Source organism: Larimichthys crocea, chromosome VI (genome assembly GCF_000972845.2).
Source record: "Larimichthys crocea isolate SSNF chromosome VI, L_crocea_2.0, whole genome shotgun sequence".
Taxonomy (NCBI): Eukaryota; Metazoa; Chordata; class Actinopteri; family Sciaenidae; genus Larimichthys; species Larimichthys crocea.
In genome coordinates, this window is record NC_040016.1 from 13,948,090 (window position 1) to 13,975,299 (window position 27,210).

The 27,210-nt window shown below is 39.4% G+C and overlaps 2 protein-coding genes across 2 annotated transcripts in view; both read right to left on the minus strand.

Moving 5' to 3' along the window:
• Positions 1-26,083, minus strand: part of iars1 (isoleucyl-tRNA synthetase 1) — a 48,299-nt gene extending 22,216 nt beyond the window's left edge. Inside the window, exons 1-16 of the mRNA XM_010746395.3 lie at positions 25,996-26,083; positions 24,084-24,207; positions 23,020-23,176; positions 22,786-22,905; positions 22,420-22,502; positions 21,895-22,012; positions 21,636-21,783; positions 17,441-17,528; positions 15,410-15,470; positions 15,099-15,194; positions 13,230-13,352; positions 8,859-8,950; positions 7,940-8,038; positions 4,277-4,403; positions 1,836-1,909; positions 68-262 (exon numbers count right to left, since the gene is read on the minus strand). Of these exons, the coding sequence (XP_010744697.3) occupies positions 68-262; positions 1,836-1,909; positions 4,277-4,403; positions 7,940-8,038; positions 8,859-8,950; positions 13,230-13,352; positions 15,099-15,194; positions 15,410-15,470; positions 17,441-17,528; positions 21,636-21,783; positions 21,895-22,012; positions 22,420-22,502; positions 22,786-22,905; positions 23,020-23,176; positions 24,084-24,202 (1,700 nt within the window). The 5' untranslated portion in view covers positions 24,203-24,207; positions 25,996-26,083. The remainder of the gene's footprint in view (positions 1-67; positions 263-1,835; positions 1,910-4,276; positions 4,404-7,939; positions 8,039-8,858; positions 8,951-13,229; positions 13,353-15,098; positions 15,195-15,409; positions 15,471-17,440; positions 17,529-21,635; positions 21,784-21,894; positions 22,013-22,419; positions 22,503-22,785; positions 22,906-23,019; positions 23,177-24,083; positions 24,208-25,995) is intronic.
• On the minus strand, positions 10,489-13,223 carry LOC109141205 (desmin). Its single transcript, XM_019270727.2, has one exon. It carries the CDS (start codon positions 12,553-12,555, stop codon positions 11,419-11,421), a length of 1,137 nt encoding a protein of 378 aa, XP_019126272.1. The 5' UTR covers positions 12,556-13,223; the 3' UTR covers positions 10,489-11,418.
• Positions 26,084-27,210: the final 1,127 nt, after the last annotated feature.

A 27,210-nucleotide genomic window follows, 5' to 3' on the forward strand; every position in this document is an offset into this window, starting at 1 on the left:
TGTCTATATCTATACTCTTCATCTATGTCCATCCCTTCCTCCATCTCTCCAATCATCCACAGCTTACCATCCTCTTGTCTGGTCAATGCCTTCGGCAATGAAGTCTGCTGGGAAAGTGTCCTCAAACTCCTTCCTGTTTTCAAAAGGGTAGTGGACCTGGGCGTAAGGCATGCTGCCGCTCTCAAACCAGCAATCAAACACCTCCGTGACCCTCCGCAGCACGCCCTTACCGCACCGTGACGGGATGGTCAGATTGTCGATGCTGTGCAGCAAAAGTATGGACAGAGGGAGGGAAAGAAAGAGAAATCATGTACAATTGTTAAGACAAATGGCAGCAATAACAATTTTGACCAACTCCTAAAACTCTGTTTTATTTTGAGAATGTTTTGAAACCTTTGTAAACACAGCACAGACCCACAGGTCTACATGTTTTTTGCCTGCGGTCCAAAACAATGATTTCATAATCTTTTACCCCTGTGAACGAGGTTTAAGAAAAGAAGTTGTTGTGCTGACACCCACAAGAATAAGGTCGGTTATTGCTTTATGCTTCAAGGTTATGGATTAATTCACTCCATATACCGACTAACTCAGATTCAGCCTGTGAAAAAAGCTATTGTTTCTTCCCTAAAGTTGCTGGAGCTGACAGCTAACAGATGAAAACAGAATCGCAGGTTCAGCCATATAGTAGTTAGAGAGTATCAATCTATTTAAGATGACAAATTCACCCAGGTTGAATCCAATTGTATAGAAAAGTCATGCAGTTAGGCGTCATATTCTGAGTGAATAAAAAAACAACAACTAAACTACAACATTATATACACAGAAAACGGATTCAGCACATTTAATTCCCTTTTCCTCCCTATAAAATGCGGTTTACACCTGTAGTAATCTGCTGCTGGCCACTAAAGCTTCTCTGCTGCTCCTGAGAGCTCTGCTCCAGGGCTGATTGAGGAAAGGCGTCTTGAGCAAGAATTATCCTAACAGAAGTGCACTGATGAGTACATTTTAGGTAGTGTAACATAGTTTTGCAGTGTGTTATGCATAAGATTAGATATTAGAGATCCATCCATCTTTTTGGGCACTTGTTTTTGCTGTGCCCAAACTTTCACAGTTGGTCAAAAGAATTCAAATAGATTAAAAGATTGGTTGCATCAGCAAATTAGACAAGATTTTGAATGAAATTCAATTAAATTGCTGAGATCGCTAGTTAAAGGAATGTCAATACTGCAGCTCTCTGATCTTTTGCAGGTTAGTTAACTCTGCAAACCACATAATGCTTAATATATTCATTACATATCAGGAAATTATACAACTTCCAACTGAAGAACACTTTCCAAACTCATTTTTACCCATCTGCCATACAGCTAAGGAGTTATTCTTTAATTAGATGAGTCTTTAAGACGGTTAAAATATTTTTCATCATTGTTCCAAGCCTTCCAGACCTGCAAGGTCAGGATGAACGTGGAACTGAAAACACAGGAGTCGGACGGATGCGACCTCTTTCTCCCTCATCAATTAAAGATGGCCAACTTCATGGAAGTGATTAAAGGTAAAAATTCGGATTAAGACAGGAAGAGTAAAGTGATCTGTGTTCTGCAACACCCATCTGGTTCAGGAACACGAGTCACATTAGAGAGGCAGAGGACAGATTTAACAGGGACACATACAAGCACAAACACCATAGCTCGGACTCCCCTCATGTACACACACACACACAGACACACAGACAGACAGACAGCCATTGAATCTGAGGGTATCGCATGATCACAGCTGACACACACCACTGAGCACGTTTGGGTACCTGTCTGATAATCTGTGTTTGATCAGTGACTCACCTCTCCCGATGCAGATCAGTTACTTTGACTCCGGTCAGTTCCTCGAGTTCAGTCATGGACCCGATACACACCACCTGATAAACAAGCACACACGCACACACACAAAAAAAACAAAACAGTGACACACAGTTTAAGGGAGCAATATCATAAAACAGCATTACCAAGTTTCCTAAATATTGCTGAAATTATAGTTGATCTAAAAGAAAATGAATCATTACAATTTAAATAATCAACTGTTTAAGTTATACCAAGCATTATCTGATTCAAGTGTCCGGAAAAATTAGGATTTTCTGTTTTTCTGTGTTTTGTATCATTGTAGATATCACCTCATATCTTTTTATTAAATTTCTGACATTTTAGCAATGATTAATCAATGAGGAAAGAAACAAAAAAACATTGCAGCCTGTATCACATCTGTTGGTTGATGTTTTTATGTTGAAAAACTTTCTATCTTTATCAGATTTTCAAATTGGCCTAAAAAATCTGGTAACGGTCAGATCAGTAAAATGGGAAAGCATCAACGACCTTTGCAGTGCTGTGGACAAATGTAGTCTTGTGTTGGCAGTGCACAGTAGGGTTTTTTTTTTGTCTTTTGTTGTTTGACATTTTGGGAAACACGCTTATTCAAGTTGCATTTTTAAAATATATTATATTAAAACATTTGACGTATTGTATGAGAGTCAGCTTTGACAAATAAATCGATACCCCTCTCGTGTCTGTGTGGTAAATGTTTTTACTCTTTGTTTTTTGTATGGAAAGTACAACATGTGAATTACTGAGCTGCTAGTAGGCGGATTTTGTTACCTTAAACCAGAGCCATGGTAGCAGTTTACTAAGCTAAGCTAACAGGCTGCTGGCGGTAGCTTCATATTACTGGAAACATAAGAGTGGTATCGATCTTTTCATCCAACTCTTGGCAAGAAAGTGACTAAGTGCATTTCCAGAATTGTCCAACCATTCATTTAATCCACAAGGATTAAAGCGAACCTTTGAAGCTTTCAATCAATGCTAAACCTCCAAATTGTGATGTATTTTTCTGCTTGTTTATGTATTAAATTATCACAGTACAACACAACTCAATAGCAGCCCTACTTCCTGAGTAACTTTACCTTAGAAAGTATGGTAAAGTGTGTTATCTGGTCTCCTCAGAGAGTTAACCTGTAGGCTCTGCTCTAGTTTTACCACAGCACCAGGTAACATGGCCCAGATACTGTCTGATACACCACCATCGAAATGGAAAGAGTAAAAGAAACACGTCCAGAAAAGACAGGGACATAGAGAAGATAGAACAAAAAAGAAAATGATATTGAGCGATAGAAACTGTACTGACACACATACAGACAGACACAGCTTTAGTTTAGTGTGTGTGATTTGCCGCTGAGGGGTGTGTGAGGGAGGCACCAGGGAGCGCAAGTGCTCTGGAAACAGTCACAATGCTATTTCCAGGAAACAGGTCGCTGGCTGTCCCTCTTTCAGCCAGGGGACCAACGCTTCATTTTTCAAATGCTCAAACAACCCAATTCTGACATCTCTATTCAGTTCAGTCTACTTCACATAATCTGCTGGGTTTGGCAATGAACATCCACGAGCAGACGAACATTTACAGTTTGGCTGGCTTCTCCGCTGTCTGCTTCCTTTTCCTCTTCCGTTTATTTTCCTCCTCCTCTTTTCATCTCTCTTCCCTCCCCCCTTCTCGTATCTTTCACTTCCTCAATTTCTTCACCAGTTAATTTATTCGGTCTCCTCCTCCTCCCCTATTTTCCACGTCTTCCTTCCTTTTCCCCCCCGATCGCTGTTTGTCTTGAGGACCTTTGAAGTTGCCTTAACCGGCATGAAGAGAAACCAAGCATATTTTGGTTTGTGTTTATTTGCTGTATACATTAATGAATCATTCATGTGTTGAGTGTATAGAGGCACTATGGTGCCTGAGGGGAGCTGACTTTGACTGCACAGAGTCACGCTACACTCTCTGGTTTGACACCACGGACACATCACCGTGCCATGCCAGAAAGTTTCTCCTACACAAGCCTCCACACACACACACATAAAAAGGGCCAGATATGCTAAATTATACGAGTGTCAAAAAGAGGTCAGACAGGAAAAAAATTCACAGCTGGAGAGCTGGATTCCTATACCGTTGCAGCAGATCTGCCTTTGGAGAGAAACAAGTTTTCCCCCAAACTAATTTCTATGGTAAATAAAAGTGAGAGTTATGGAGAGTTCAACTTTTCAATTATGCTCTCTCATGCTTAGCCCAGATTGATTTGTGAGTGCTGCCAAGGCTGCGATCAGCTCACTGAGAGAAGAGTAACTGACTTGGTATTTGGTCATGACACAGACAAATTGTGTGATCTCTGCAGAGTACAAAGACACATTAGAAGCATTAAGTACTCTATGAAAGCATAACAAGTGCGTATTTGTGTGTTTCGTGTTTTCCTCACCTCCTCAAAGTCGTCGCTGACCCAGAGAGGGATAGGCGTGCCCCAGTAACGGTTCCTCGAAATCGCCCAGTCTCGTGCGTCTCTCAGCCAGTTTCCGAAACGCTTCTCCCGCACAAACTCTGGAACCCTGCAGACACACAGAGGTTAAGATGGCTTTTTTTTAGTTTCAGTTATTCTTTTATATGTAAAACATGATTTCAAACACAAGGACAAGCAAGTCTGCATGTAGGATGGAGGTTTACTTTTGACGAGTATGAGTAAGCTACTGTAGCTAAAAGTCTGAAATAAATAAAAACATTTAAAAAAGACAGAACAGCCTCCTGCACTTTGAAACACTGTTAAAATAATTAGACTTTTAGTTTACAAAAACACTAACATCACTGCCAATGGCATGTCCTATCTAAGACCACAACAGATTCAAATTCTCTTACAGCCATTTTTGGTATTCAGCATGAGAACGATCATGTTCCTAGGGCACAGTCAAATAACGCTTATGTCACTCCTTCAGCCAGAGGACTCATTCCACTGAATTGAAAGCAGGCTACCCCTCCCTCTTTTAAACACTGGGTCAGATATGTGCTACAACATTTTAGAGCTAGAAAAGATAAGATTTGCTCTTCCGGGATAATTTTAGCAGCCTATAGCAACCTTTTATTATATATCTGCTTGAACAGCTCTGAGGTTGTATTATTGTTTGTTTTATCTGTTTCTTTCTTTGAGGAAAAAAACATTTTCACCTGTACTTTTGTATACATCATGTCTTTTTCAACTGTTAACACCAAAAAACTGGTGAAAAACACATTCCTGTCAATGGCAAGCAAGAGACTTTTGTGATTTAGAGACTTTTTTAACATTTTTTTGAAGAAACATTTCAAAACATACCATATTGCATTTTCTAACAACAAGAGCAAGTATTATCATAAAGTCCATTATTATTCCTTTATTTATCTGGCTTCTTTTCCTTCTCTTGCTCATTGTAGCCCTAAAAATAAATTGCACTCCTCTCTTCATGAAGCTCAACTGCAAAGGTTAACATTCCCTTCAAGGCATCTTCCTCCTTTGTACCCCGTTTCTGCTCTTTCCATATTTTGCCTCGACCGATTTGTAGCTTTAATCCACTATCTCAAAATCTCTTCCTCTTTCTCTCATTTTCCCTTTCCCCCTCTCTTGCTGTGCCAGGCCGGGTTGCTCAGGAGAATAGTGCAAGGGGGGTATAAATCGTAGTCAGGATCCATGTGCATGCTAAGCAATGAGTTCATCAATTCCCATTTGTAGGAGGCATTTCTATTTAGGCCCCTAATATATCAATTTAATGATTTTTTTTTTTTTTTTGCTGCTGCTCACCAACCCTCCTCCAACGCTCCTCCACCAGTCACCCTCCCTCTCTCGTTTCATGCTAAATGTAGAATTAAAAGTGTGCTGTCTTCTGCTGGAGACACACAGAAGAGCCATTTAATATGCGCAGGCTTCTATTATAAGTTGAGAGACACTGGGGATGGATACTAGAGGGAGACAGAGGGACAGAGGTTGTGGTCAGGGTGGGGACCAGCTGAGTGTGTGCCTGATGGAAAAAAGGTAAGGAGGGCGGGGGAAAGGAACAAAAATGGAGGGAAGAAAAAAAGAGATGTGTTAAAAGGACAAAATGCAACTAATCAGGCAATTGACTGTTCGCTAAAAGCCCTCCTGAACAGCCATTGTCGAATCATGGCTTAACAGCTATAACTACACCCAGCTGGCCTGTCAAGCTTTAGATTTATCCGCATGTTGAAGCAGTGTGGATGCTCCTGGATGGTGATATATCAGAGTGTAGGCTAAGTTTAGCAGCTCGGTCCTTCACAGCCAACCTCATTGGTTAGTCCTCACCCTAAAAGCATTTTCTTGTGCAGCAGAAGTTAAACATAATGTTTGAGAAGTTGAATAATAAAGTCTTGAGCGTCCAAGTACATTAGTGTAGCAGCTTAACGGGTTTTAGAATGAATCAAACTGATCTTACATTTTTCATAACTATACTTAGAAAACTAGGACTAACTAAGCACTTATGTTGCCAATATACTCAAGTGCGACAATATAAACAAGACAAAAAGATAAAGAAAAAATTAATGGAGGAGAAAAACATGTCTGATTTCAGCCTGAATCATTATGACCAGCGCATCAACACCACATTTTCTTCTCCCTTACGGCCAAGAAACTACGTTCTGAGATCAGGCGCAAGTGACCGAATTTCGTGCACCTTGAGCCTCGAGAAAAGATCAGCTCCCCTTGTGAGCATTCATTAATTGTGTCCTTAATTTATTCAGACAGACAGGCAGACATCTGGAGAAATCAGTCTGAACTTACTCAATAGACTCTTAGCCTGAGTCTACCCACTGCACCATGTGAGTAAAGGGAGATAAAAACGAACAAATCACTGTGAGAATATGCGAACTAGCACTTTGCTTTCTGAAGGAGTCTCTCATCAGCTAACATGAACTTTACATAGAGATGCTGAACTCTGCAAGGATTTAACTTTTTTAAAGATGCTGATGAGCTGGCAACCCTCACTGGCAGACAGGCAATCTTCCAGAGACTAAAACTGGAGTATGAAAGTGGAATCTCATCAAAAAGAAAAAAAAAAACTTATTTTAACAAAATCAAATAATTAGGGTTGGAGAAAAAGGCTAATTAGAAAGCTGCATAAGAGCATCACCATCTGTGTGCAGCCACACAGATACACGAAGGAAATATGTGTGTAGATGTATAATTTCAGTCTAACAGTTGAATGTATCTTTAAAAATGAAAACAGATTTACTGATTTTTAGACACAAACACATTCAACAAAATCTTTTCATCAGGTCTACGCATTTCTTACATTTCTCTGAAACATTTTAATGATTAATGGTTCAATAGAAGATTAATCAGCATACAGCAAATTCACTGGGTTGAGCTCCTCAGCTGTGAACATTTGCAGCAGATTTAATATATTTAGGTATTTTATAGATGAACTTACTGGTTCATACTGTCAGATTAATCAAAGAAAATAATCATTACTTGTAGCCTTTTTTCTACTTAAATGATGTAAATCACAGTCTGTACATTACTTTAACATATGGAGATGAGTGTTCTGTATTACATGCAGCACCCTCCAGATAAGGAATATAGCATTTAAAGTAGTGTGTGCGTCTCTGTGTACGTGTGTGTCTTCACCTTCCTAGCAGCTAGTCATTCATCTCAGTTTGACAGTCCCATTACCAGAGGCAGCTACTGTGGCTCAGAAAAGAGCACTGGGAGCACCAGGGGTAATGCCACTTAGCAAAGCCATCATGCTGACACTTACTTTTCCTCCACGTTCTACCATTACAATTAGCACCATGCTAATGTTTTCCACAAAACATCAGTCCTGCATGTGTCATTACAAAATGCTTTGATGAGGATTTTAACCCCATTTACTCGCAAAGAAAAATCTTTGCAACCACTTCACATTTCGAATTATTATGCCCGGTGATACACAGCTATCCTGCAGGGATGGGCTGACTGCTACAAGCAACCTGGTGTGGCCATGCAGAATCGTAGCTGTAATTGTTTTGGGACTATTTGGAAGGATTTTAGACCACTTGTTTGATGCTTTATCGCTGCCAATTCACTTTACACCAACGTAGTTGTCACTTGTTTTAGAAGACAGCTTACCAGTAGCATTTCCCATTGTTGTCCAACAGTTTATCCACCATGTGCTCCACCCGAACAAACCAGCTGGGGACGGCTTTGTAGATCAGGGGTGTGTCGGACCTGGAAGTACATTAACACATTAAGGTAACACAGATAAAACACAACGCAGCAACATACTGACTTAAAAGTAAAAAATAATACTCAGAGGAATTGATTATTCATTTTCAGATTGGAAGGTTATTGTTATTCTTTTTTTTAATCTATTGTAGTTGTACTTGTGTATCAGTTAGCATGTCAACATTGAGAAAAAGATGGAAAATATGAGCCAAGGCAAATTTATTTGTATAAAATATGTTCTGAATGCAAATGTGGTGAAAGTCTAAATCTCAGTTTCTATTGTTATGCACACATCCTTGTTATTGTTATTTATTCAACTCTTGTCTCCTTGCTACCTCGTGTGTTTTTTACCTCCGCCACCAACCTGTGGTTTGAAGCTATACCTTACAGGTGCAGGAACAGGTTCTATCTCTACAAGCTTGTATCTCTTTTTGGCTCACAGAGCTCATCTCTGCACATTTACTGGGTTAATAAATCATCCAAGTGAGTGAGAGAGTGACTTAGACTTCTCAAAAAATCAGTTTTATGCATGTGTCTGTGTCAGTTACGATGGCATGTCTGACCTTGGCAGGTTATATGTGTCACCACACGGACACTGGTTGAACTGTACAATGTCTTCTACCACTAAATAAATCAGCCTTTACTGAAAGAGAAAATGTAATATTTAATTTGTACAGGCCTAACATCTGTAACCCTAAACTTCAGCAGGTGGGGTTACTCTTTAACTGTTGTTTTAAAGCTCCTAGTTTAGTTGAGTTGGAAGGAGCCACTCTAACATGACGGCACAGATGTAACATTAGATTGAATTCTGTAGACATCTCACCTCCAGCAGAATGGGTAACTATGTTTGAAACTGCTGGCATTGACGAGGCGACCGTTCTCCTTCAGCCACTTGATGATATTCTTGTCAGCATCCTATGAAAGAACACAGGGGGAAAAAAAACAACCTTTCTATTAGTGGAAGGACTTTCAAGTGAACTGCAGTGAACAGTTTGTTCATACAGCAATCTTTTCTTTAAATACAAAAGCTTTTAATCAAGTTTCTTTTCTCTACACTGTTCTTGACATTTTCAACAGAACACTAAAATCATATTAATTATCAAGTATTTAAGACTGCAGTGGAAGAAATAGCTTCTGAGTGACATTAAATACATCTGAGAAATGAACAGTGTTTAATTAAAACTATATACAATAATAATATTACATAGTTACTTAAACATGTGTCCCTCATATATTCCATTAAATCTTCAGATTAAGACAATATTGTAGATTCATAACATGTGGTAGCTCAACTACAGCCGAATCCATTACTATAGTATTAGCTAGAATATATTATCTTGAATTTTATTCTATTACTATATATATTTTTTTTTAAATAATATTAATATATTAAGTACAGATGAGTGGAGTGGTTCCAATGTACATATTCTACAAGAACAATCTATAATAAGATGTTTACCTGGCAACTGGCCATTTTCTTGTATTTTTGTATTTATTTATTCTTGTATGCAATAGGTGCAAAGTAAACTGTGATTGGGTAACGCTGGTAGTGTGTTTCTCCTGCTGTCTCTACAGTTAAGGCAAAACTATTGTCTTACCTTTCTTTTATCACTAGGTAATATTTTTTAAACATAAATTCTCTCCTTCTGGTTGGAAAGAATGAGATTCTCATAGCCAAGGTCGCAGTCTGCTCATAGGGCTATGATAAATATCACCACACAGGCAGGCAGGAATTGTCTGTTTTGTCATCCAGCTCACTGTTTATATTAAACAATCTAATATGCAATCAGCACAGTGCCTTATCACACTCTATTTCACCTTCCCCTAACCATGCTCACAGGAGCAATTCACAGGAAGCCCGTAAATATGACTTTTCAGCGAGGCGTCTGGCAGACTGTTGGTCGTGACCTCGTTGTAGAGAGAGGGGTTTTAAACTTCTTTAGCCAGGAGAATATTTTGCTATGCCCTGACCGAAGCTCTTAAAATATAAAAGTACACCTGTGATGTGTAAACCAATGCGAGAATAAACCCAATATTTCCCCACCTGGTCAACTGAGTATAAACAAGAGTTACTAGATATGTTACTGGATTACTAAACACACATTTGTGACTCTTTTAGACTTGCTTTGTCATTTTTCTGCTGTGTAATAATTTGAACTACCACAGCTTAACTACCAGGCTCTGCTTGGCTGCTGTGGAAAACAGCAACCTGAGGCAACCATTTTATTCCTTAGTGGCACATTTGGAATTTCTTTACGGGGTAAAAGCTAAAATCCTAAAAATAATTATAATTTACTGGGCCTGACTCAGTAAGAACCGCCTTTCAGCACATTTCCTGTTTTGTAGATTAGAATGAGGGTAGAAGAAGGTCTTAGACCAGTAATAAAAGACAGAGGACAACATGCAAGTCATAAGAGAAAAGAAAAGAATCAATGCATTATTTTGTATGCACTCACTTCAATCTTTATTAAGTAACAGTTGGACAATGTGAATGGTCAATCTTTGCTTCTTGTCAAAACATTTGGAATAATCAAGGGGCACTCTACAGACCAGTCTTCACACTAATGATATTTGTTCTGCTTTGTTTGGGTTGAGATGCACAGCAGGACAAAAGTGTTTTTTTTTTTCCAAAGAAGGTGTGATCCTAAATGAGAAGCCGTGGCGGCAAAAAGTGAGTAGGTGTAGGAAAGGGAAGTGAAATTGTGAGAGAGGTATAACAGCAGAGTGTTGTAGGGAAAGGAGTAAAGGGAAGGGGTATTGCCGAGGAGGCATGAGGGTTGCCATGAAACAAGAACTGGAGGTGAGAGAGTGGCAGAGCTGGTCAGGGAAAGGCAAGAGAATTGGCAGGAATGTGAAGTAAGAAAGACTGAAGAATTGGGAAGCAAGCAGGTAAGTAACAGAGTAAATAGGGCTGGGTATTGAACCTCAATACTTCTTGGGTACAGAGAGAAATGTGTCAATACCACTGAGTGCCCAAAACTATCAAGTACAGAAAGCCGGTATCAAATGTTTGGTCAAATTTGTAATCTTGTTTGCTTATTTTTAGTTCAGGTTCTTCCTTATTTGCATCAAAAGTCTTTGTTTGTCTTAGACACTAGAACACATTTGGGTTTTCCTTCAGTCTTTCAATCATTCAAAATCCATTGCCAAGTTTGCATTGGTGTTTTGTTATCCGTACTGAAACTCAGTTGTCATATTGGCATCGGTATCGAAACATTTCAAACAATACCCAGAACTTGGAGTAAGGATGGGTAATTAGGGAAATAATGGGTAAGATAGGGAAGTCCTTTTTGACTAGAATGAGTTGATCTCTCTGCTCAACGATGCTCTGCTGGTCTTCTACGTGGCTGCTTTGGACTTGCGGCTCCTCTCGTCCCAGATATTTAGACATCTTTGGCAATTCCAAGCCTACTCTCCTCCCCTTCCAGCAACTTCCTGTAGGTAGCGATCTCTGCATCCAGCTTGAGCTTAATGTGCAGCAGTTCCTGGTAGTCTTGGAGATACTTGGTCATCTCCAGTTTGGTTTCGCAGAGCTGGGACTCCAACTGAGCAATGACAGACTCGAAGCTCCCCACTTTATCCATGTGGGAAATCTCCATGTCCTCCAGCTGCTGCTCCAGGGCTGCGTTGCGAGCCCTCAGCCCATCAATCTGGTTCTGCAGGTCTGTCACTTGGTTGTGGAAGGTTGTGATCTCATCTTTCATGGTTTTCATTTGATCTTCATGTTTGCCAGCATGCTCTTTGAGGCTATCAAACTTGCTCTTGTACCACTTCTCAGCCTCTTTGACATTTCGGGCAGCAACAGCCTCTATCTCTGCACGCATGTTACGCAGATAAGCAGCCAGGTCAGGCCTATCGCCGTCCAGCTCTGCAGTAATCTTTGAGTCCTCAATCTGCCTCATGAGGTCAGCCACCTCTTCATCATGCAGCTTCTTGAGGAACTCTATCTCGGCCACCAGTTGCTCTATACGCTTCTCCAGCTCAGCCTTCTGCAGTGTGGCATTGTCAACATCCTGGCGGAACTCCCTCAGGATCATTTCTGCCTCTTCTTTGAGAGCCAGCTCCTCCTCCAGCTTTAGTCTCCACACTTCAACCTCTTCCTCGATGTAGCCTCGTTCAATATCAGCTTCTCCCTTCTCGTTAGTCAGGCTCTCAATCAGGTCGCGCACCTCTTTAAACTTGAGCTCATATTCTTCTCCGATGCCTGTGGGGCCTCCCTTGTAGCGGCTCTGCAGTGCAGCCAGCTCAGCTTGGAGAGCAGCATTTCTCTGTTCTAGTGCCTGGACCTTCTCGATGTATCCGGCAAACTTGACATTGAGTTCCTGCATCTCCTCTTTCTCGTTGGCATGGTGCTGGTGTATCTCTGTTCCCAACTCGATGGCTGTGCCGCGATAACCCGAGCGTCCACGGCTGTCATATGAGGATCCACGGCATCGGGAAGGCGACGGGCTCTGAACCCTTACTCTGCCACTGGAGCCGCTAACCTGCAGGCTCTTCTGGGTGTAAGATGCGGCTCTCATGTTTTGTAATATACTGGGTTTGTTTTTCAGAGGAACAGCTGCTCTCTCGACTTCTCTTCTTTGTGTAGCCTGTGTTGCGACTGACGCTCCCTCAGATCACCTCTCAGTTTTTATATGGCAATAAAGAATGTCTCAGGCAGTCTTGAAACTCACGCTCGGTTTTAACATATTTCAAAAGTGGATTATGACAGACTCCCAGTGAACTGTGGATGCACGCTCTTTATTAGCTAACGCTGTACTGTTAGTGGCCAGGCAGGTCAGCTCCACTCCCTGGCCTTTGCACCAGGATGTGAAATAGTGATCAAATCATGCATGGCTGCTATTTTTCACTTACTATTCACTTAGGATGTTAATGAGGTCGGGTGTGACAGTGAGGAAGAGGGCACCCAGTACATTGGTAAACAGAGACAATGTGCTTTGGCAGCAGGTTTTCCTACACAACTTTGTGAAATTGCTCTGACGTAGATTCCCCTAACTCTCAATGAACAAGTCATGCACCTAAAGAATAATTTATCTGGAAAATATAATGAATATTTTCATATTTAGTGACCACATGACGTAATTCGGAAAAGCATTAAACCTGGACCACGAAGAAAGGGCACATTCCAGCACTCAGAACAAAGGAAAGATGTATGAAATGTGATCTACGTGTAAATGTTTGATGTGTCACTCACTTTGACATACTGTCCCGCAAAGTCAGTGACCTCTGATGTAAAGCAGCCCGAGGCATCCACGGGGCAGATAGGAGCTTGGTCCCTCTGGATGATGTTGAATTCAGTACACACCCTGTAATCATCCTACGGAAAGAATAACACACAGTTTAAAAGGTTAAGTGAGTGAAGGTATTATCTATATTTATTCCTAATGCCACGTATGTCTCATTATTACATCTTGAAAATGTGAATTAAGCAACTTTATCTGTGACCCTGGCTCGTATTCAAGTTCATTCGTTACAATAATATTCTCCTAACGTACCAAATTATATAATAAAATAAATAATTGTCAAACCCCTTTGACAGCCAGTTTCCTAGTGTAATGATATGTTATGATTATATTAAATTCCTTGTTGTGCTGGATACCTTTTGCAGCGTTGGAACAAGCACTACTGGTATGTTACAGCTATGCATGAAAAATCTGAGTACTGTCCAGATGTAAATTTACTTTGTATTCAAACACCCTGTCACGATCCAAGATGGATGGCTCACAGGGTCATTTCACATCTAGTCATAACAACATAAAATTTGAAAAATGTAGTTTAGCAACACACTTCTCCTCACTGTATATCTTCAGAGCAAATGCTTTTTGTGCTTCACATCTTCACCGACTAATCACTATATAACATGACTGCTACCAAATAAAAATCTAACATTTTAATGCAAATGTAAGTGAGATGTTAACCGGGACTGTTAAGTCATAGGGACAGGGATTGAGCACTTGGGAATAAGCAGAGTGCAGAAGAGAAAGACTAAGTGTGGGTCCACAGCTGGCTACAGCCACAGGGGCATCCATCTGCCCTTGACAAGGACATCTAATGCATTAGCAATGACCCAATACCTCTGATAGCACTGTAACTTTAGTGTGTAGGAATGCATTGATATTGGAGCATTTGATTTGATATTTCCAGTATTTCAAAACAGATTTGAGACACTATTCCACATATATTAAAACAAGATAGGAGGTATTGCAAGATTCCTCTTGAAAAAATGTGTTGGCTCAAGCTCAAGGTTTTAACCACTGAATGTATTAATGATTTATAAACTTGTTTAGTGTGAAGTGTAGCGTTAATTCCTCTTAAAGTAAAATAAACCAATGTCTGCATGACGTATCTCCAGCATACAGAAGCTACGATTGTAAAGGCTACAGGTACTGAAACCAATGCAACTTAAGAAAAAAAAAGAATAAATATCTCTGGATACACTTTTTTAAACCATAGGACGGCAGGAACGCCATGCACAGAGTTGTACTCGAGAAATTTGACCTTGTTATTTCTCCTATTCCAAATCACTCAAGGAAGTGAAGTACATTATAACTAAAACGGAGGACAATGGGTGTAGTGAGCTTGACAGACATGGGTGAAGCCATGTGACAGTGTGTCAGAGTCCTGACTACCAAGCTTATGTCTAAGAGACCCTGCTGAGCCATTACTCTTTAGTATTTGACAAAACCTGTTAGTAGGTGCACCCCTCTTGCATTTTTCCTATCGTGCTATCATAGACTTGCGTAATTTTGTTTTTTTGTGACTACAGCAGTTAATGAATTAGTTGATTAACTTATTATTGACTATAAACAAATAATTTATCATGTCAAACTGCTGCTCTGTGCTTTTCATGTGGGAATTTGACATTTTCTCTTTCAAATCATAGTAACTTGAATATCTTCGAGTTTCTTTAGGTCACATTGAAAATTGTGATGGGCATTTTACTTTTCCTGAAACTGTATTCATCTCTGGATCAGAAATATGAATAACAGATAAATAAGAATAGTAACAGACATTATGTGACACGGTAACTGTGGTTACACTGAAAAAGAAGAAGGAAACTCACAGCTCCAAAGTAGGGTGCCTGGTGGACCACTCCTGTACCCTCTTCCTCCTTGACGTAGTTATCCGTCACCACCTGGAATGCTCCTTTCTCCCCACACTGGAGTGAGATGAGGAGAATTGGATTGGGGGGGTAGGGTTGGTGAGGATAATAGAGCCACAGATAGTAAGAGACAGGTTAATAGACAGATTTAGAGAACATAAGTCGAGATGCCAATTTGCGGACAGACAGGTAATTAAAGTGAGACATAGGTCTTCCTTCAGGTTGTGACAAACAATACATAAAACAGGAACAAGAACACAGAGTCTACAAACCTTGCTAAAGTACGGGAAAAGAGGCTTGTATTTTTTCCCTTTCAGCGTCTTGCCAGGAAATCTAAAAAACGCATAAAACAAATGTAAGCTTGCTAACATTTGCTAATTAGCACACACAAGTACAAATGATGGTCGTAAATGTATTGGACAGAGTAAATATTTCAGCTGTTAGGAAATAAAAACAGGGGATCACCAATCAAGTCATCCATGAATGTCTGTACCAAATTTTATTGTAACCCATTCAACAAAGACATTTCACTTAAAGCCGACCTCATGGTGGCGCTAGAGGAAAAGGCGGGGATCACTAAGTCAGTAGGATTTATCCTCTGTACAAGATTTCGTGGCAATCCATCCAGCAGTTGTTGAGCTATTTCAGTTTGGACCAAATTGGTGGACTGATTTTCACTCCTGGAGTGATGCCGCTGGCACAGCTAAAAATCATTAAATCTATATTTGTATTTACAGCTTCTACACTCCTACAAAGAAACTAGAACTGGAAATCACTGAAACATTAAATATTACATAAAGGTAGTAACTGTGCTCTTTTGTGTGAAGATACAAATACAATATTTATCTATCATAAAGTACAAAATCAATAAAAACTAAATGTATTTTAAGGTTTTAACAAGGCATGTCTAACTTTTTGGGAAGAATAAGAACCAACATCATACCATTAATGTGTTATTCTCAAGGTTGATATAAATGTGTCAAATGCACATTTTTTTGCTTTTGTTTTTCTTTAAGAAACTCAGACTTTATGTGTCTTCCTACTAATAAGACCAAATCTACACCCTTGTGATGTTAGTGAACCAGAACAGCTTCAATACACCAGTTTTCTAGGATGTGTTTCCTCCTTGAGCAGTCCCATTTTACTCGGTAAGGACAAAAACTGCCTGAGGACCTCCTGAGATATCAATTTAAGGTTCAAGTTTGTGTTGGCAGCTGAGTCACGATACACTGTTTTCGTAATTATCATTCAAATAGAAGAGACATTTTTCAACATGTCTTCTTTACTGTCAGTTAATTTGCCCAATATATGAGATGAGTGGGTAGAAATCCTGCCTGGAAATGTGCTCCATCGGGTTTCAGTTTCTTCTGTATCCTTTATTCACATTCCCTGCTCTATTTTGCACTTCTCCTATTGCTCCGCAATCATCTACTGAACTGGGAAACTGGGAATTTGCTTTCCTTTTTGTGCACAGGACAGTCGACAGCTGGTAAAATACACATCTGTTCTCATCCTCCTGTGAGTAACTTTATCCTTGTCACTGAACTCTGGAAGACAAGTTCTAAAACTTTTGACAGCAAACGTCAAACACAAGACTGACGCCTGCTGAAAGACATGTATGTAAGTTTCACTGCTCCAAGTTCAGAATATATATAATATAAAGGTTATACTCACATACCTGTCATCGAAACCATCACTTTGTTGAATGACTTGTCATTGCCACCTTTATAAACTACATTTATTACAACCTGAACTTTTATTTCACCTTATTTCAAAGTGCAGTGGTATTGCTCTAACACTAATACTACAACTCTAAAGGTAACACATTTACACTCTTACAAGTGTTGGTTATATTAGCTTTAATGTATAGTTGCTCTTAAGATTTGTAAGGAATGAAACAGCACTGAAATGCTGTTCAATACTTCAAGTGAAACAGAATATGTGGTCGGTGTTTACACACAAGAGTGATTTAAAATGAAATCCCTGTAATTTCATCGGATTGCTCAAAAGTTTAGGGAAAATGGTGTGAAACCCAGTAGCTAAGAGGCAAATGCAGTTTTATATGATGGCTGGGGTGAGCTGGTCGCCCAAATCATATTTGATTAGATGCATTTATGTAACCACCCCCGAGTTCAAGATGAGTCATGGAAAGTATATGGATTTACAGGAAGAGAAAAGAGAGTGCTTTTACTTTTAAAACACATATTTAGCAATCAAGAAATGAACGATGAACAAAATGTTATATTTTCCATTTCACTGTGTTTTTCTGTCTTTTAGACGGCTAAAGACTCTTGAGTACTTACTTGTCCAGGAGGGTGTACTCGCTCTCAGACTTAAACAGAGCTCCCAGTCTGGCCTCCATCATGATGTAGGTCTTTTCTGTGGTGTTGTCTGAGAGATAAACAGAAAAATGAAGAATCTAAACACACACGCAAAATATATTTGTTGACTAAGGGTTAGAGTTTTCTGCTAGGCCTGTATATGGAATAAATCTAGATGAATAAAAACGCTGTATGAAAGCATACTTTCAACAAGTATCATATCTCATGCCACATACAGTAAGAGCAATAACATGTTTTTTACAAAAACTTCTTGCTTTATTGAAAATCTCTGAAGAGCTGTTTTTTGTTTTTTTGTTATAACTCAGACACACTGTCTTATTTGTAGCCTACATTCACTGACAGAGTACATCCATATTAAGAGACAGTAGATAATAGTAGCAAAATAAAATTATAATATTTGCTGGATAACATGAAGGAAAAGCAACAGTGGTAAGATTTACTACTGTATTGTCAATCTGCAACAATTTAAACATAAAAAAGGTACGTATAAAGTGTCATCATATGGCTCATGCATAGCTGAAAATTGACATGCAAGTAAAATGTATTTTTAAGGTCAAGACAAAGATCTCAGCAGGTGTTTGTACAGAAAAGAAAATGCAGCGTTCAAACCTAAAACGAATAAAGATACTGATCGATATGGCGTCAAATGATTTCGTTTAAGGCGCACTGCTCATTTTTTAAAAGTCTGTCATCTTAAATAGCCCCTGCAGAATGATTTATGTTTATTGACCTGAACTTCATGTATGATAAACAGCAACTCATCAAGCATGGACCAAATCCAGGTATGCAGGAGCAGTGCTTCATGCAGCCATAAAGTCAAGGTCAGCTAAGGACCCCATCATGTGGCTACAACCGTTCAAGCAGCAACTGAGCTTACTGAAAACTTGCCACCCTGTGTAGGCTCACTGCCTGACATTTTGGAAAAAACAGCCAAATGGGGATTTTAGGAAAAATAAGAGAGGAGAGGTCAAGAACAACAGGGACAACAGTTGTGAAGAGGGCAAGAACCAAATGGCCTGAGACAGTGAAGCACAAAAAGAGAGAGAAGGGGGCAGCATCAATAAAAGATGTTTCTTCCCCTCAGTGGTGTGACAAATGACTGCACAGCTCAGACCTGCTGCTGCTGACAGCCCTCAACTCAAACAGCAACAAAGGCTGCGAGGCAAAGAGACAGCCACAAAATGAGACAGGCCAAGAGAAAATAAGAACGGCGACGGACAAGAACAGGTGGATGTGGAGGAAAAGATACCTGATAGCGAAGGGGGAACAAAAAATTTGGATGAAGATGGAGGGAGAGAGAGAGAGAAAGGTAGATAGAAAGAGAGACTAAGCTGATACAAAAAAAAATTCATTGGTATTCCAAGGCGGTCTCCCATGCAGCACAGCACAGCACAGGCGATGCAGTTAGCATGACAGTCTGTGCATCAACAGTGCCCCCTGCAGGAACACAAAAGCTATGACGGACTGCTATGAATCTGGGTCATCCTTTAAAAAAACCCACCAGTTTCTCTCACTGGGAACCAAAAACTACAGCAGGAGGGTAACAGAAAAACACTAGCCATCTCTCTAGAGTATCTTTTTTTATATATTTGAACAAGGACAACACTTTTTTAAGTGGCCTGATTTGAGGTTCATCCACATTTCTCAGGTCTGAACTACACACAAATGTGCATGATGCACACACTCACGCAGACAAACAAAAGTGTAAATTACAGAGATAGGATTTTTGTTTTCATTCATTTTCATTTCATTTTTACATGTCACCGTGGGAAATGTGTTAATAATATAATTTATATTGGCTGAATTCCATTTAGCTCTAGATGAACAAATGGCACTGAAACGTAACCTTGTTGTCAGAGGTAGTGATCAGAAACTGTGAAAAACTCTGTTTTTATGTTTGAAGAGGTGAAAATGTTTTGTGTAAAACCAATTGAAGTGATTAACTAAACAGTGTCATCAATCAATTTTCAAGTCTGTCAGTCAATCAGCTAATGAACTCATCACTTCAGCTACAACATACACTGAGTTACCACTTAATTAGTCACACCTTGCTAAAACGAATGTAGTCTAATACAACTTGGGCAGAAACTAATGATTATTCTTATTCATTATTTTCTCAATTAACAGATACAAGCTGGGATGAAGCAAAAAAAAAAGATTAATTTAAGCGTAATCAGAGTTTAGAAAAACTAGGTTTAAACTTTGTAGTAAATTAAAGCCCTGTTGCACAAAACTAATCTCAGTTTAGTAAAACCAAGTTTATTAATGTGAACTTTAATTAAATCAAGTTTAATCAATATGAAAATGCTTGCTTTTCTAAATTAAAATGAATAAATTAATTATACATCCACGTGCTGTCAGGACATAGCAAGCATAAAAGAGAGGTAGGGGCTGTTAATTTTCAGCTGCTCTGTATTCCTTTAAGAAACATAACATTACATAGTTTTCTAGCCTACTCATGATGACTTGGCAGAGAGGCTCTGATTTCTCTTCCTTTAAGAAAGTGGAGTTCAGAGAGTTCAGAGATGGATGTCAAACAGGTCTTATCTACACTCTGGAAACAGTTGGTGACAGCTGGACCAGTCTTCCAGTGATTATCAAGTATCTTATTCAGCAGCATAAAAAAAGTTGACGGTGAAGTATGTGGTTAAAGTTATTCTTCCCGTGGAGTTTAAAGTTAAAACTGGATCAGGATTTAGACTGGAGTTTGGTGCAACATAAAATAAAGGTAAACAAGGGGTGCTAGTTTACATGAGTCCCCCCCCGGGGGGTCCTCTGGGGGGATGCTGAGGGAGTATGAGGTACTGGGGTCATTGTTATGAGCCATCCGGTCCTTGTACAACCAAAGGGAGAGCTGTGTCCAGACTGTTCCCTCTGTGTTGGGAGTGAGCTGCTGCCACAGGCAAAGGAGTCTAAGAATCTCAAGGTCTTGTTTGCAAGTGATGCGAAAACAAAGTGCAAGATGGAGTGGCAAATTGGTGCAGCATCATCAGTAAGCACTTCTTAATGATTATTTGTTTTAAATGGCCATTTTGAGAGTTCGAGTCTTTATGCACTTGAACGACAGATCATGTTTTTAATGAGCCTGCGTGAACATCAGCAATGCCTTTGCATTAAGTTATTAAGCTTATGAATGTGAAGCATCTGGTTAGTTGTAGATAAAAACAACGTTCCGGTCACAGAGAGTCTCTTGTCTTATTTCATCAGCTAATACACAGCCGAGGGCTAGAACGTCCACTAACACATTACACCACTGACATCCCTTCCTCCGGGTGCAAATTGCCAAGACAGCACTCCTCCTCTTTTAATTTGTTCTTGTTTGTTCTTCTTCTGAATAAAAAAACACCCATCAGCTAATACTGCTGTCCAAAACGCTAAACCCACGAGGGAAACAAGATTTTCAGTCAGACAACTTGGCCTTGGGATACAGCATTTAAGCATCCTGGTAATTCAAGTAACCCACAACACAAACATGTTTGTTGGCTGGATATGTGAACAGATATTTCCTTTTTCCGATCTCCCTCCACTGACTTGAAGAAAGTACAGACATCAGCAACAAAATAACAGCATCTCTTGACAATAACCTTAAAGTATTCTGACCGCCAGATAACACTGAGACACGCTTCTATTTGGACAAAACATTTCAGACCAACAAGCTCTGCAGAGAAGTATTCAGTCCCAGTCATGCTGACTGTGCAGTGGTTGTTTATATCAGCATGGGAGACCAAACTCTGACTTTAAAGACTCTAAGGCTGTGTTATTCCTCACTGCACACCAGTTCTAAGTCGATTTTGAATATGTAGCGTGTTCACAGTAGAGACGTGACAAAATTAATAAACTCAAAACACTAGATACGCATATTTAAAAATATCATGTTGCACCATGGTGTGGAACACGTCAGAACACAACAAGTAACTATTAAAAGCTGAAAAACATTTTGCTGTTTTAGTCTAGCTAGCAATGTAAAGTCACACACTGAAGTCACAATGACAGATTTGGCACATTTATTATATAATGTTCTGTTTGTATTAAATGGTTAAGTATGTTGCTTTCTTGTCTACCAACTCCAAAAACAGTACACAATAAAGAGTAATATATTCTGTTTATATGTAGTGTATAATTAGGAGTCACACTTGTGTCAAGCTTTGCCTCTCACCTTTGATCTTGACATATATGAACTCCGGGTTAACACAGAGAGCCAGGTTGCTCGGCAGTGTCCAGGGTGTGGTCGTCCAGGCAATCAAAGCCACTTCCTCATTCTCAACCAATGGGAAGTTGACGGTCACAGATGGGTCCTGAACGTCCTGGAGGCAAAAATGGAAAAAAGAGATTAAGTCAATTCAATATTTATATCTTTTGTTAATCATGCCGCATTAGACTAGCAGAGGTTAGAGAGGGTTGTGACTTGTGCCAACCTTGTAGTTCTGGTGGGACTCAAAGTTGGACAGAGGAGTGTTGCATGCAGTGGAGAAAGGCATGACTTTAACGCCTCGGTAAACCAGACCCTTGTCGTACAGCTGTTTGAACACCCACCTGAATGAAGAGAGCACATAAAAAAAAAACTTAAAGAGGGAAGTATGGACAAACTGCACAAAGAGGACAGACTTGAGACATGGAGACTGGTTTGTATCACTTTTTTTCAAAATTATATATTGCTATAAGTGTTTTACTCTACATAGATCTGTCTTTATTCACTGCCATCTGTCTACTCTGTGATCTTAATGTTTAAAGCCTGGCTGAAAACCAAATTTTCTTCTGGATGATAATCAAGTTAAGATTGAAGAAATTATTAAATGGACTAGACACTTTAAGATTTAAAAGAAATCTCTGATTTAAAATGACTTTGTGCTATTAGTTTATTAAATATAGGCTAAATTGTGTAATTATGTGTCTTTAAGCCAAAACTAGTGCATTTAAGACACCAAATTTGACATTCATACCAGACAGTCTCCATGAACCATGGGTAGAGAGTCTTGTAGTCATTCTTGAAGTCGATCCATCTTCCCATTCGCTTCACTGAAGTCTAAGAACAAAAAGAAACATACACATAACAAATCAAAAGACCATAATGATCATATGGGGCAACTACTTTTTTTTAGGATGGTCTCAGACTCAGAAAATGCCAAACTAACTAACCAAGACATATTCAGCTCCCATATAAAAATGACATTTAGTATATTGCACATGTGAGATAAAACCATGATGTACACAACATTCTGTTTTATAGCGGGTTCAACTCAGTCAGTCAAAACCAAACTGGTATCAAAGTTCTCCCACGTGGATATTATTCTGTCCAGTATGCTCACCTCCCACTCGTTGGAGTATCTCATGACAATGTTTCTGCACTGCTTGTTGTATTCAGCGATGCCCATCTTGGCCACATCTTCAGGTCCTTTGATCCCCAAAGTTTTATCAATCTCGTACTCCTACAAAAACACACACAACATGAGGGGGGGGGAAATAAGGGCAAGTATAAATCTGTAAATCTACACAGGAGTTTCAGTAAAATTTTCACAGTATTCAGGACAACAGATTCTTACCACAGGCAGGCCATGACAGTCCCAGCCAAAGCGCCGGTCCACATGGAAGCCGCTCTGATGGGCAAAGCGAGTAACAATATCCTTGATGGTGCCAGCTAGGATGTGTCCGTAGTGGGGAAGACCAGTGGCAAAAGGAGGGCCATCATAGAAGGTGTATCTGTTTGAGAAATGGGCAGCAAAGTATTTCTAATAAGGTGTATTGAAAAAATAATAAAATAAAAAAAAGCTGTATACGAGATAAGATGACTCTGAGTTCTGGAAACACCTTCTTCTCAGACAAGCATGCGAGACAACAGAAATGCAACATTAACACTGCTCCATTATGTGAGAGTATTCATGGTTCACGTGGCAAGGGGTTAGTTTGTGTTTATCACATGAAGTTCATGCTGTTCCTTTTTGGTTGACAATGTCACAGGTATTATGTTTACTCAAGGTCAGTTAAGAAAGTGCAATGTGGTCATGTTATTTAGCAAATATCTAATTAATATCTCTCAGTCTGTGTTGGCCCATTTGTGTCCATAGTTCCTCTTAACTACTGCAATTTTACTTTACATGATAACACTACTATTGATGCATTCAACTGAGTATAATGGTCCTTTGTTTCTTAGTACATGTTTTATGGTGACAAGTACTGGCACTCAAAGATCAAATTCTGAACAAATACAATGGAGTCTAACATCAACTGGTTAGCCAGGAAATGCAACTCCTTTACTTAGCAGCACAACAGCTGGAATGATGATCACTAAACCACGGGCAGCATTAAAAAGTTCAACAAGATGCTGTGCTGCTGATCTGAACTACTTATTAAGTATTTGTAATACACTCTTCATCTTCTACTGTTCAATAAAGGTTCAAAAAGCCCAAAAGATATCTTTTAAAAAATCTTATCACATCTCTCAATCACATTTTAGACTTGTTAGACAGGTTTAACAAATAGACTAAAAGGAGTCATGTTGATGTGAGCGTCATACTAAACCATCAGTAAAGTTTTAAAATGTTATATAACAAATAAAGTTCAAACTAATTTCCAATTTTGCTTATGACCAGAAAGCTGTTGGATTTACTTGGGCCTGTTCTTGGACTGTTTGAGGCATTCCTGGAAGCAGTCCTTTTCTTGCCAAAACTGCATGATCTTCTCCTCCTGAGAGGGAAAGTTGATGGACTCGGGGACCGGCTCCACCATGGTGTCTGCCAAAACACAGAAAATTAAAAAAATGTAAGTCAGACTTGTTAAACAGGAAGAAAAACACAAACACAAACACATTGCACGATGACGACATGATGAATCTTTGTTTGGTAGAACATTTTATGACCTGTTATTTATGTAAATGGTAAATGGAGTGTACTCATATAGCACCTTTCTAGTCTTCCGACCACTCAAAGACGTTTTGACACATCTTATTCACCTATTCACACACGTTCATATACTGACGGCATTGGCTGCCATGCAAGGTGCCAAGTGCTCATCATTTTGAGGAGCTAACCATTCATACGCATTCACTGATAACGAAGCCTTGGGGAGCAATTTGGGGTTCAGTATCTCGTTTAAGGACACTTCAACATGCAGACTGGAGGAGACTAAATGGCCTACAAACCTGGAGCTTGTGGTAAAACAGCCATAACAGTATCTTTATTTACCGTTAACATAGTGATTATTGTCCCTATACAAACAGCTTAATTAAATCTCACTTTCAGCCAGTGTTAATTTTGTCAGACGAGACGAAATGTATTCGTCAACGAGCCTTTTTTCCCTTGACGAAGACGAGACGAGACAATGTTCTAAAATCACTGACGAAAAATGTGCCAATGTGCGTTTTTGTTGACGAATAAAAACGAGACGAAAATGTCATGCAAGAACAAAAACGTCCTCCTTGTTTTCATCTACTATATAAGAAAAAAAAGCAACATCCAGTCCTGCTGCCATGTGTTTGTGCCAGCACTTCTTTTACTGTAGGCAACGTCACAGCCACATGTTCGAGATCCTCTTGCTGCTCTCGCACCTGTGGCTTGAAAACAAACAGCATGCAGGAGAAACACGGCGTACGGACAGCACAATCGTGCTTGGAAGGAAAAAGAGACTGGACGTGTGGTCCCATTTCCATTATTTAGAAGCAGAGAAAAAGTCACAATGCCTCGTTTTGATGGATGGGAATATGTGCAGGAAGAAAATTTCTGGTAGAAATACCACCAACAACAACAACAAGACACTTAGCAAAGTCGCATTGAAGACGAATTCATTCAATTAAATTTAATCAAGACATTTAATCAATATGTTAGCTGTGGAACATAAAGTGAACTGGAATTAATAAACAAAACAAAAAATATTCCTGAAATAAATAGAAAAACACTAAAATGTTTTTGACTAAAACTGGACTAAAATTTTGACTTTTAGTCGAACAAAAATGATTTGTGAAAGACTAAAAGTGACTAAGACTAAATTGAAAATGAACACTGCTTTCAGCACACATGCATTGACCCACAATGCTTCATAACGTTTTAGTCTTTACAGAAAGTGTTAACCACATTATATGCAAAGACCAGCAAGCACTGAGCTGTGTCATCCACTGACACAGACGTGCTCATATCTTACACCTGTCAGACACAGTCTACTTTCACAACAGAACATGCAGTCCTACTGGACATTTTTAAAGTGCTAAAGTCATGCCTGTCTACAATATTATGTCCACGTCGAGCACACAGCTGCATAAACTTTGTCCAAACTCGTCCGTGACATGCAGTGAGACACTTTTAATCACAGCAGCAGCACAAGAATGACGCCTCCTTGTTGTTAGCTCGCAGGCTAAGCTATCCGGTCAACGCTTCAGTTTCAGTCAGCTCGTAGCTAAACGCTGAACAAAGTTTTAAAAACTTAAAGACGCTGTTCAGACGCTCACACATGCACGCAGAGGCACGGCGAGCTGTGACTGTGATGAAACGTGTACGCTGTGAGCAATAAGTTTGAATGGATTTACTCACATGTTGGCTTCCACCCGGCTGCCGAGAGAGAGACGAGAAATGATGCAAGCTGGAGCTGAGCGTGAGCGGACGTGACGACATGACGCACGCCGACCTGTTGCATGCAAAATAAAATCTGAATTTATTTTTTAAAGAATTATATTTTGGAAAGAACTTGAGAACTATATACTGTGTAACAAAAAATCAGCATTGAGGAAAAAAAAAACATTATTATAGTCAACCTCTATATTTTATTAGGGAAATTTCACATCCATAAATGTAAATTTCAAGATTCCTCACCATCATTCAAGCTATTTTTGATTGAAGTTGATTATTATTTTAAGTCTCTTAAGTGAATTACTAATAAAAAATGTCTATCTATAATTAATATTCATGCAGATATTTTCAATCAGTAACCTGTCACAACAGTTATAACTAGACCTTTATTTTATATGTAAGATTACAAAGTCTGTCACATCTAAGTTTTATTTTTGCTTTTCTGTTTTCATGCTTTTTCCGATGCTATGTTACTATTGTGCAATGTGAACTAGTTGTTCGTTTGTTTGTTCTTTCAATAAAGTTTGTGTGTGTGTGTGTGTGTGTGTGTGTGTGTGTGTGTGTGTGTGTGTGTGTGTGTGTGTGTGTTAAAGTTTTGACTTTAATACAAATTAAAGTCAAAACTTGAATAAATGAGTGGAGAAACATGCTTCCACACTGATGAACTGCAGTGTAGCCAACTCACATGACCTTAAAGCTTGGATGGCTTTAAATTTTCTGAATTTTAATGAAAAAAGACAGAAGTCATGGTCTTTGATGGCACTTCTGGGACCCCCCCAGACCCTTCTAGTTGATCTGGGTTCTTTGGCACAGTATCACGTCCCAATTGTAAAAAGAAAATCTGGGGGTAAAAGCGGACGCAGATCTTAAATTTGACAGCCAAATTAAAGCTGTGGTGAAGTGAAGCCTTTTTTCAGTTAAAGGCTATGGTCCCAGCAGATCTCTCAGGTCAGCTGACCAGCTGCTCCTGACAGTGTCTAAATCTAGGCTTAAGCTCAGAGTGGATCCAGCGTTTGCCGCTGCACGTTAGACAGGCCTCCTCTCTGTCTCATTTTAAAACTCTTCTTAAAACTCACCTCTTTTCATTTTGACACCATGTAGAGTATGGATTTTTTGTGTATACATGCATATTTTTTATCTTGTGCGGGCAGTGCTTTTTATTTATTTTTATTTATTTAT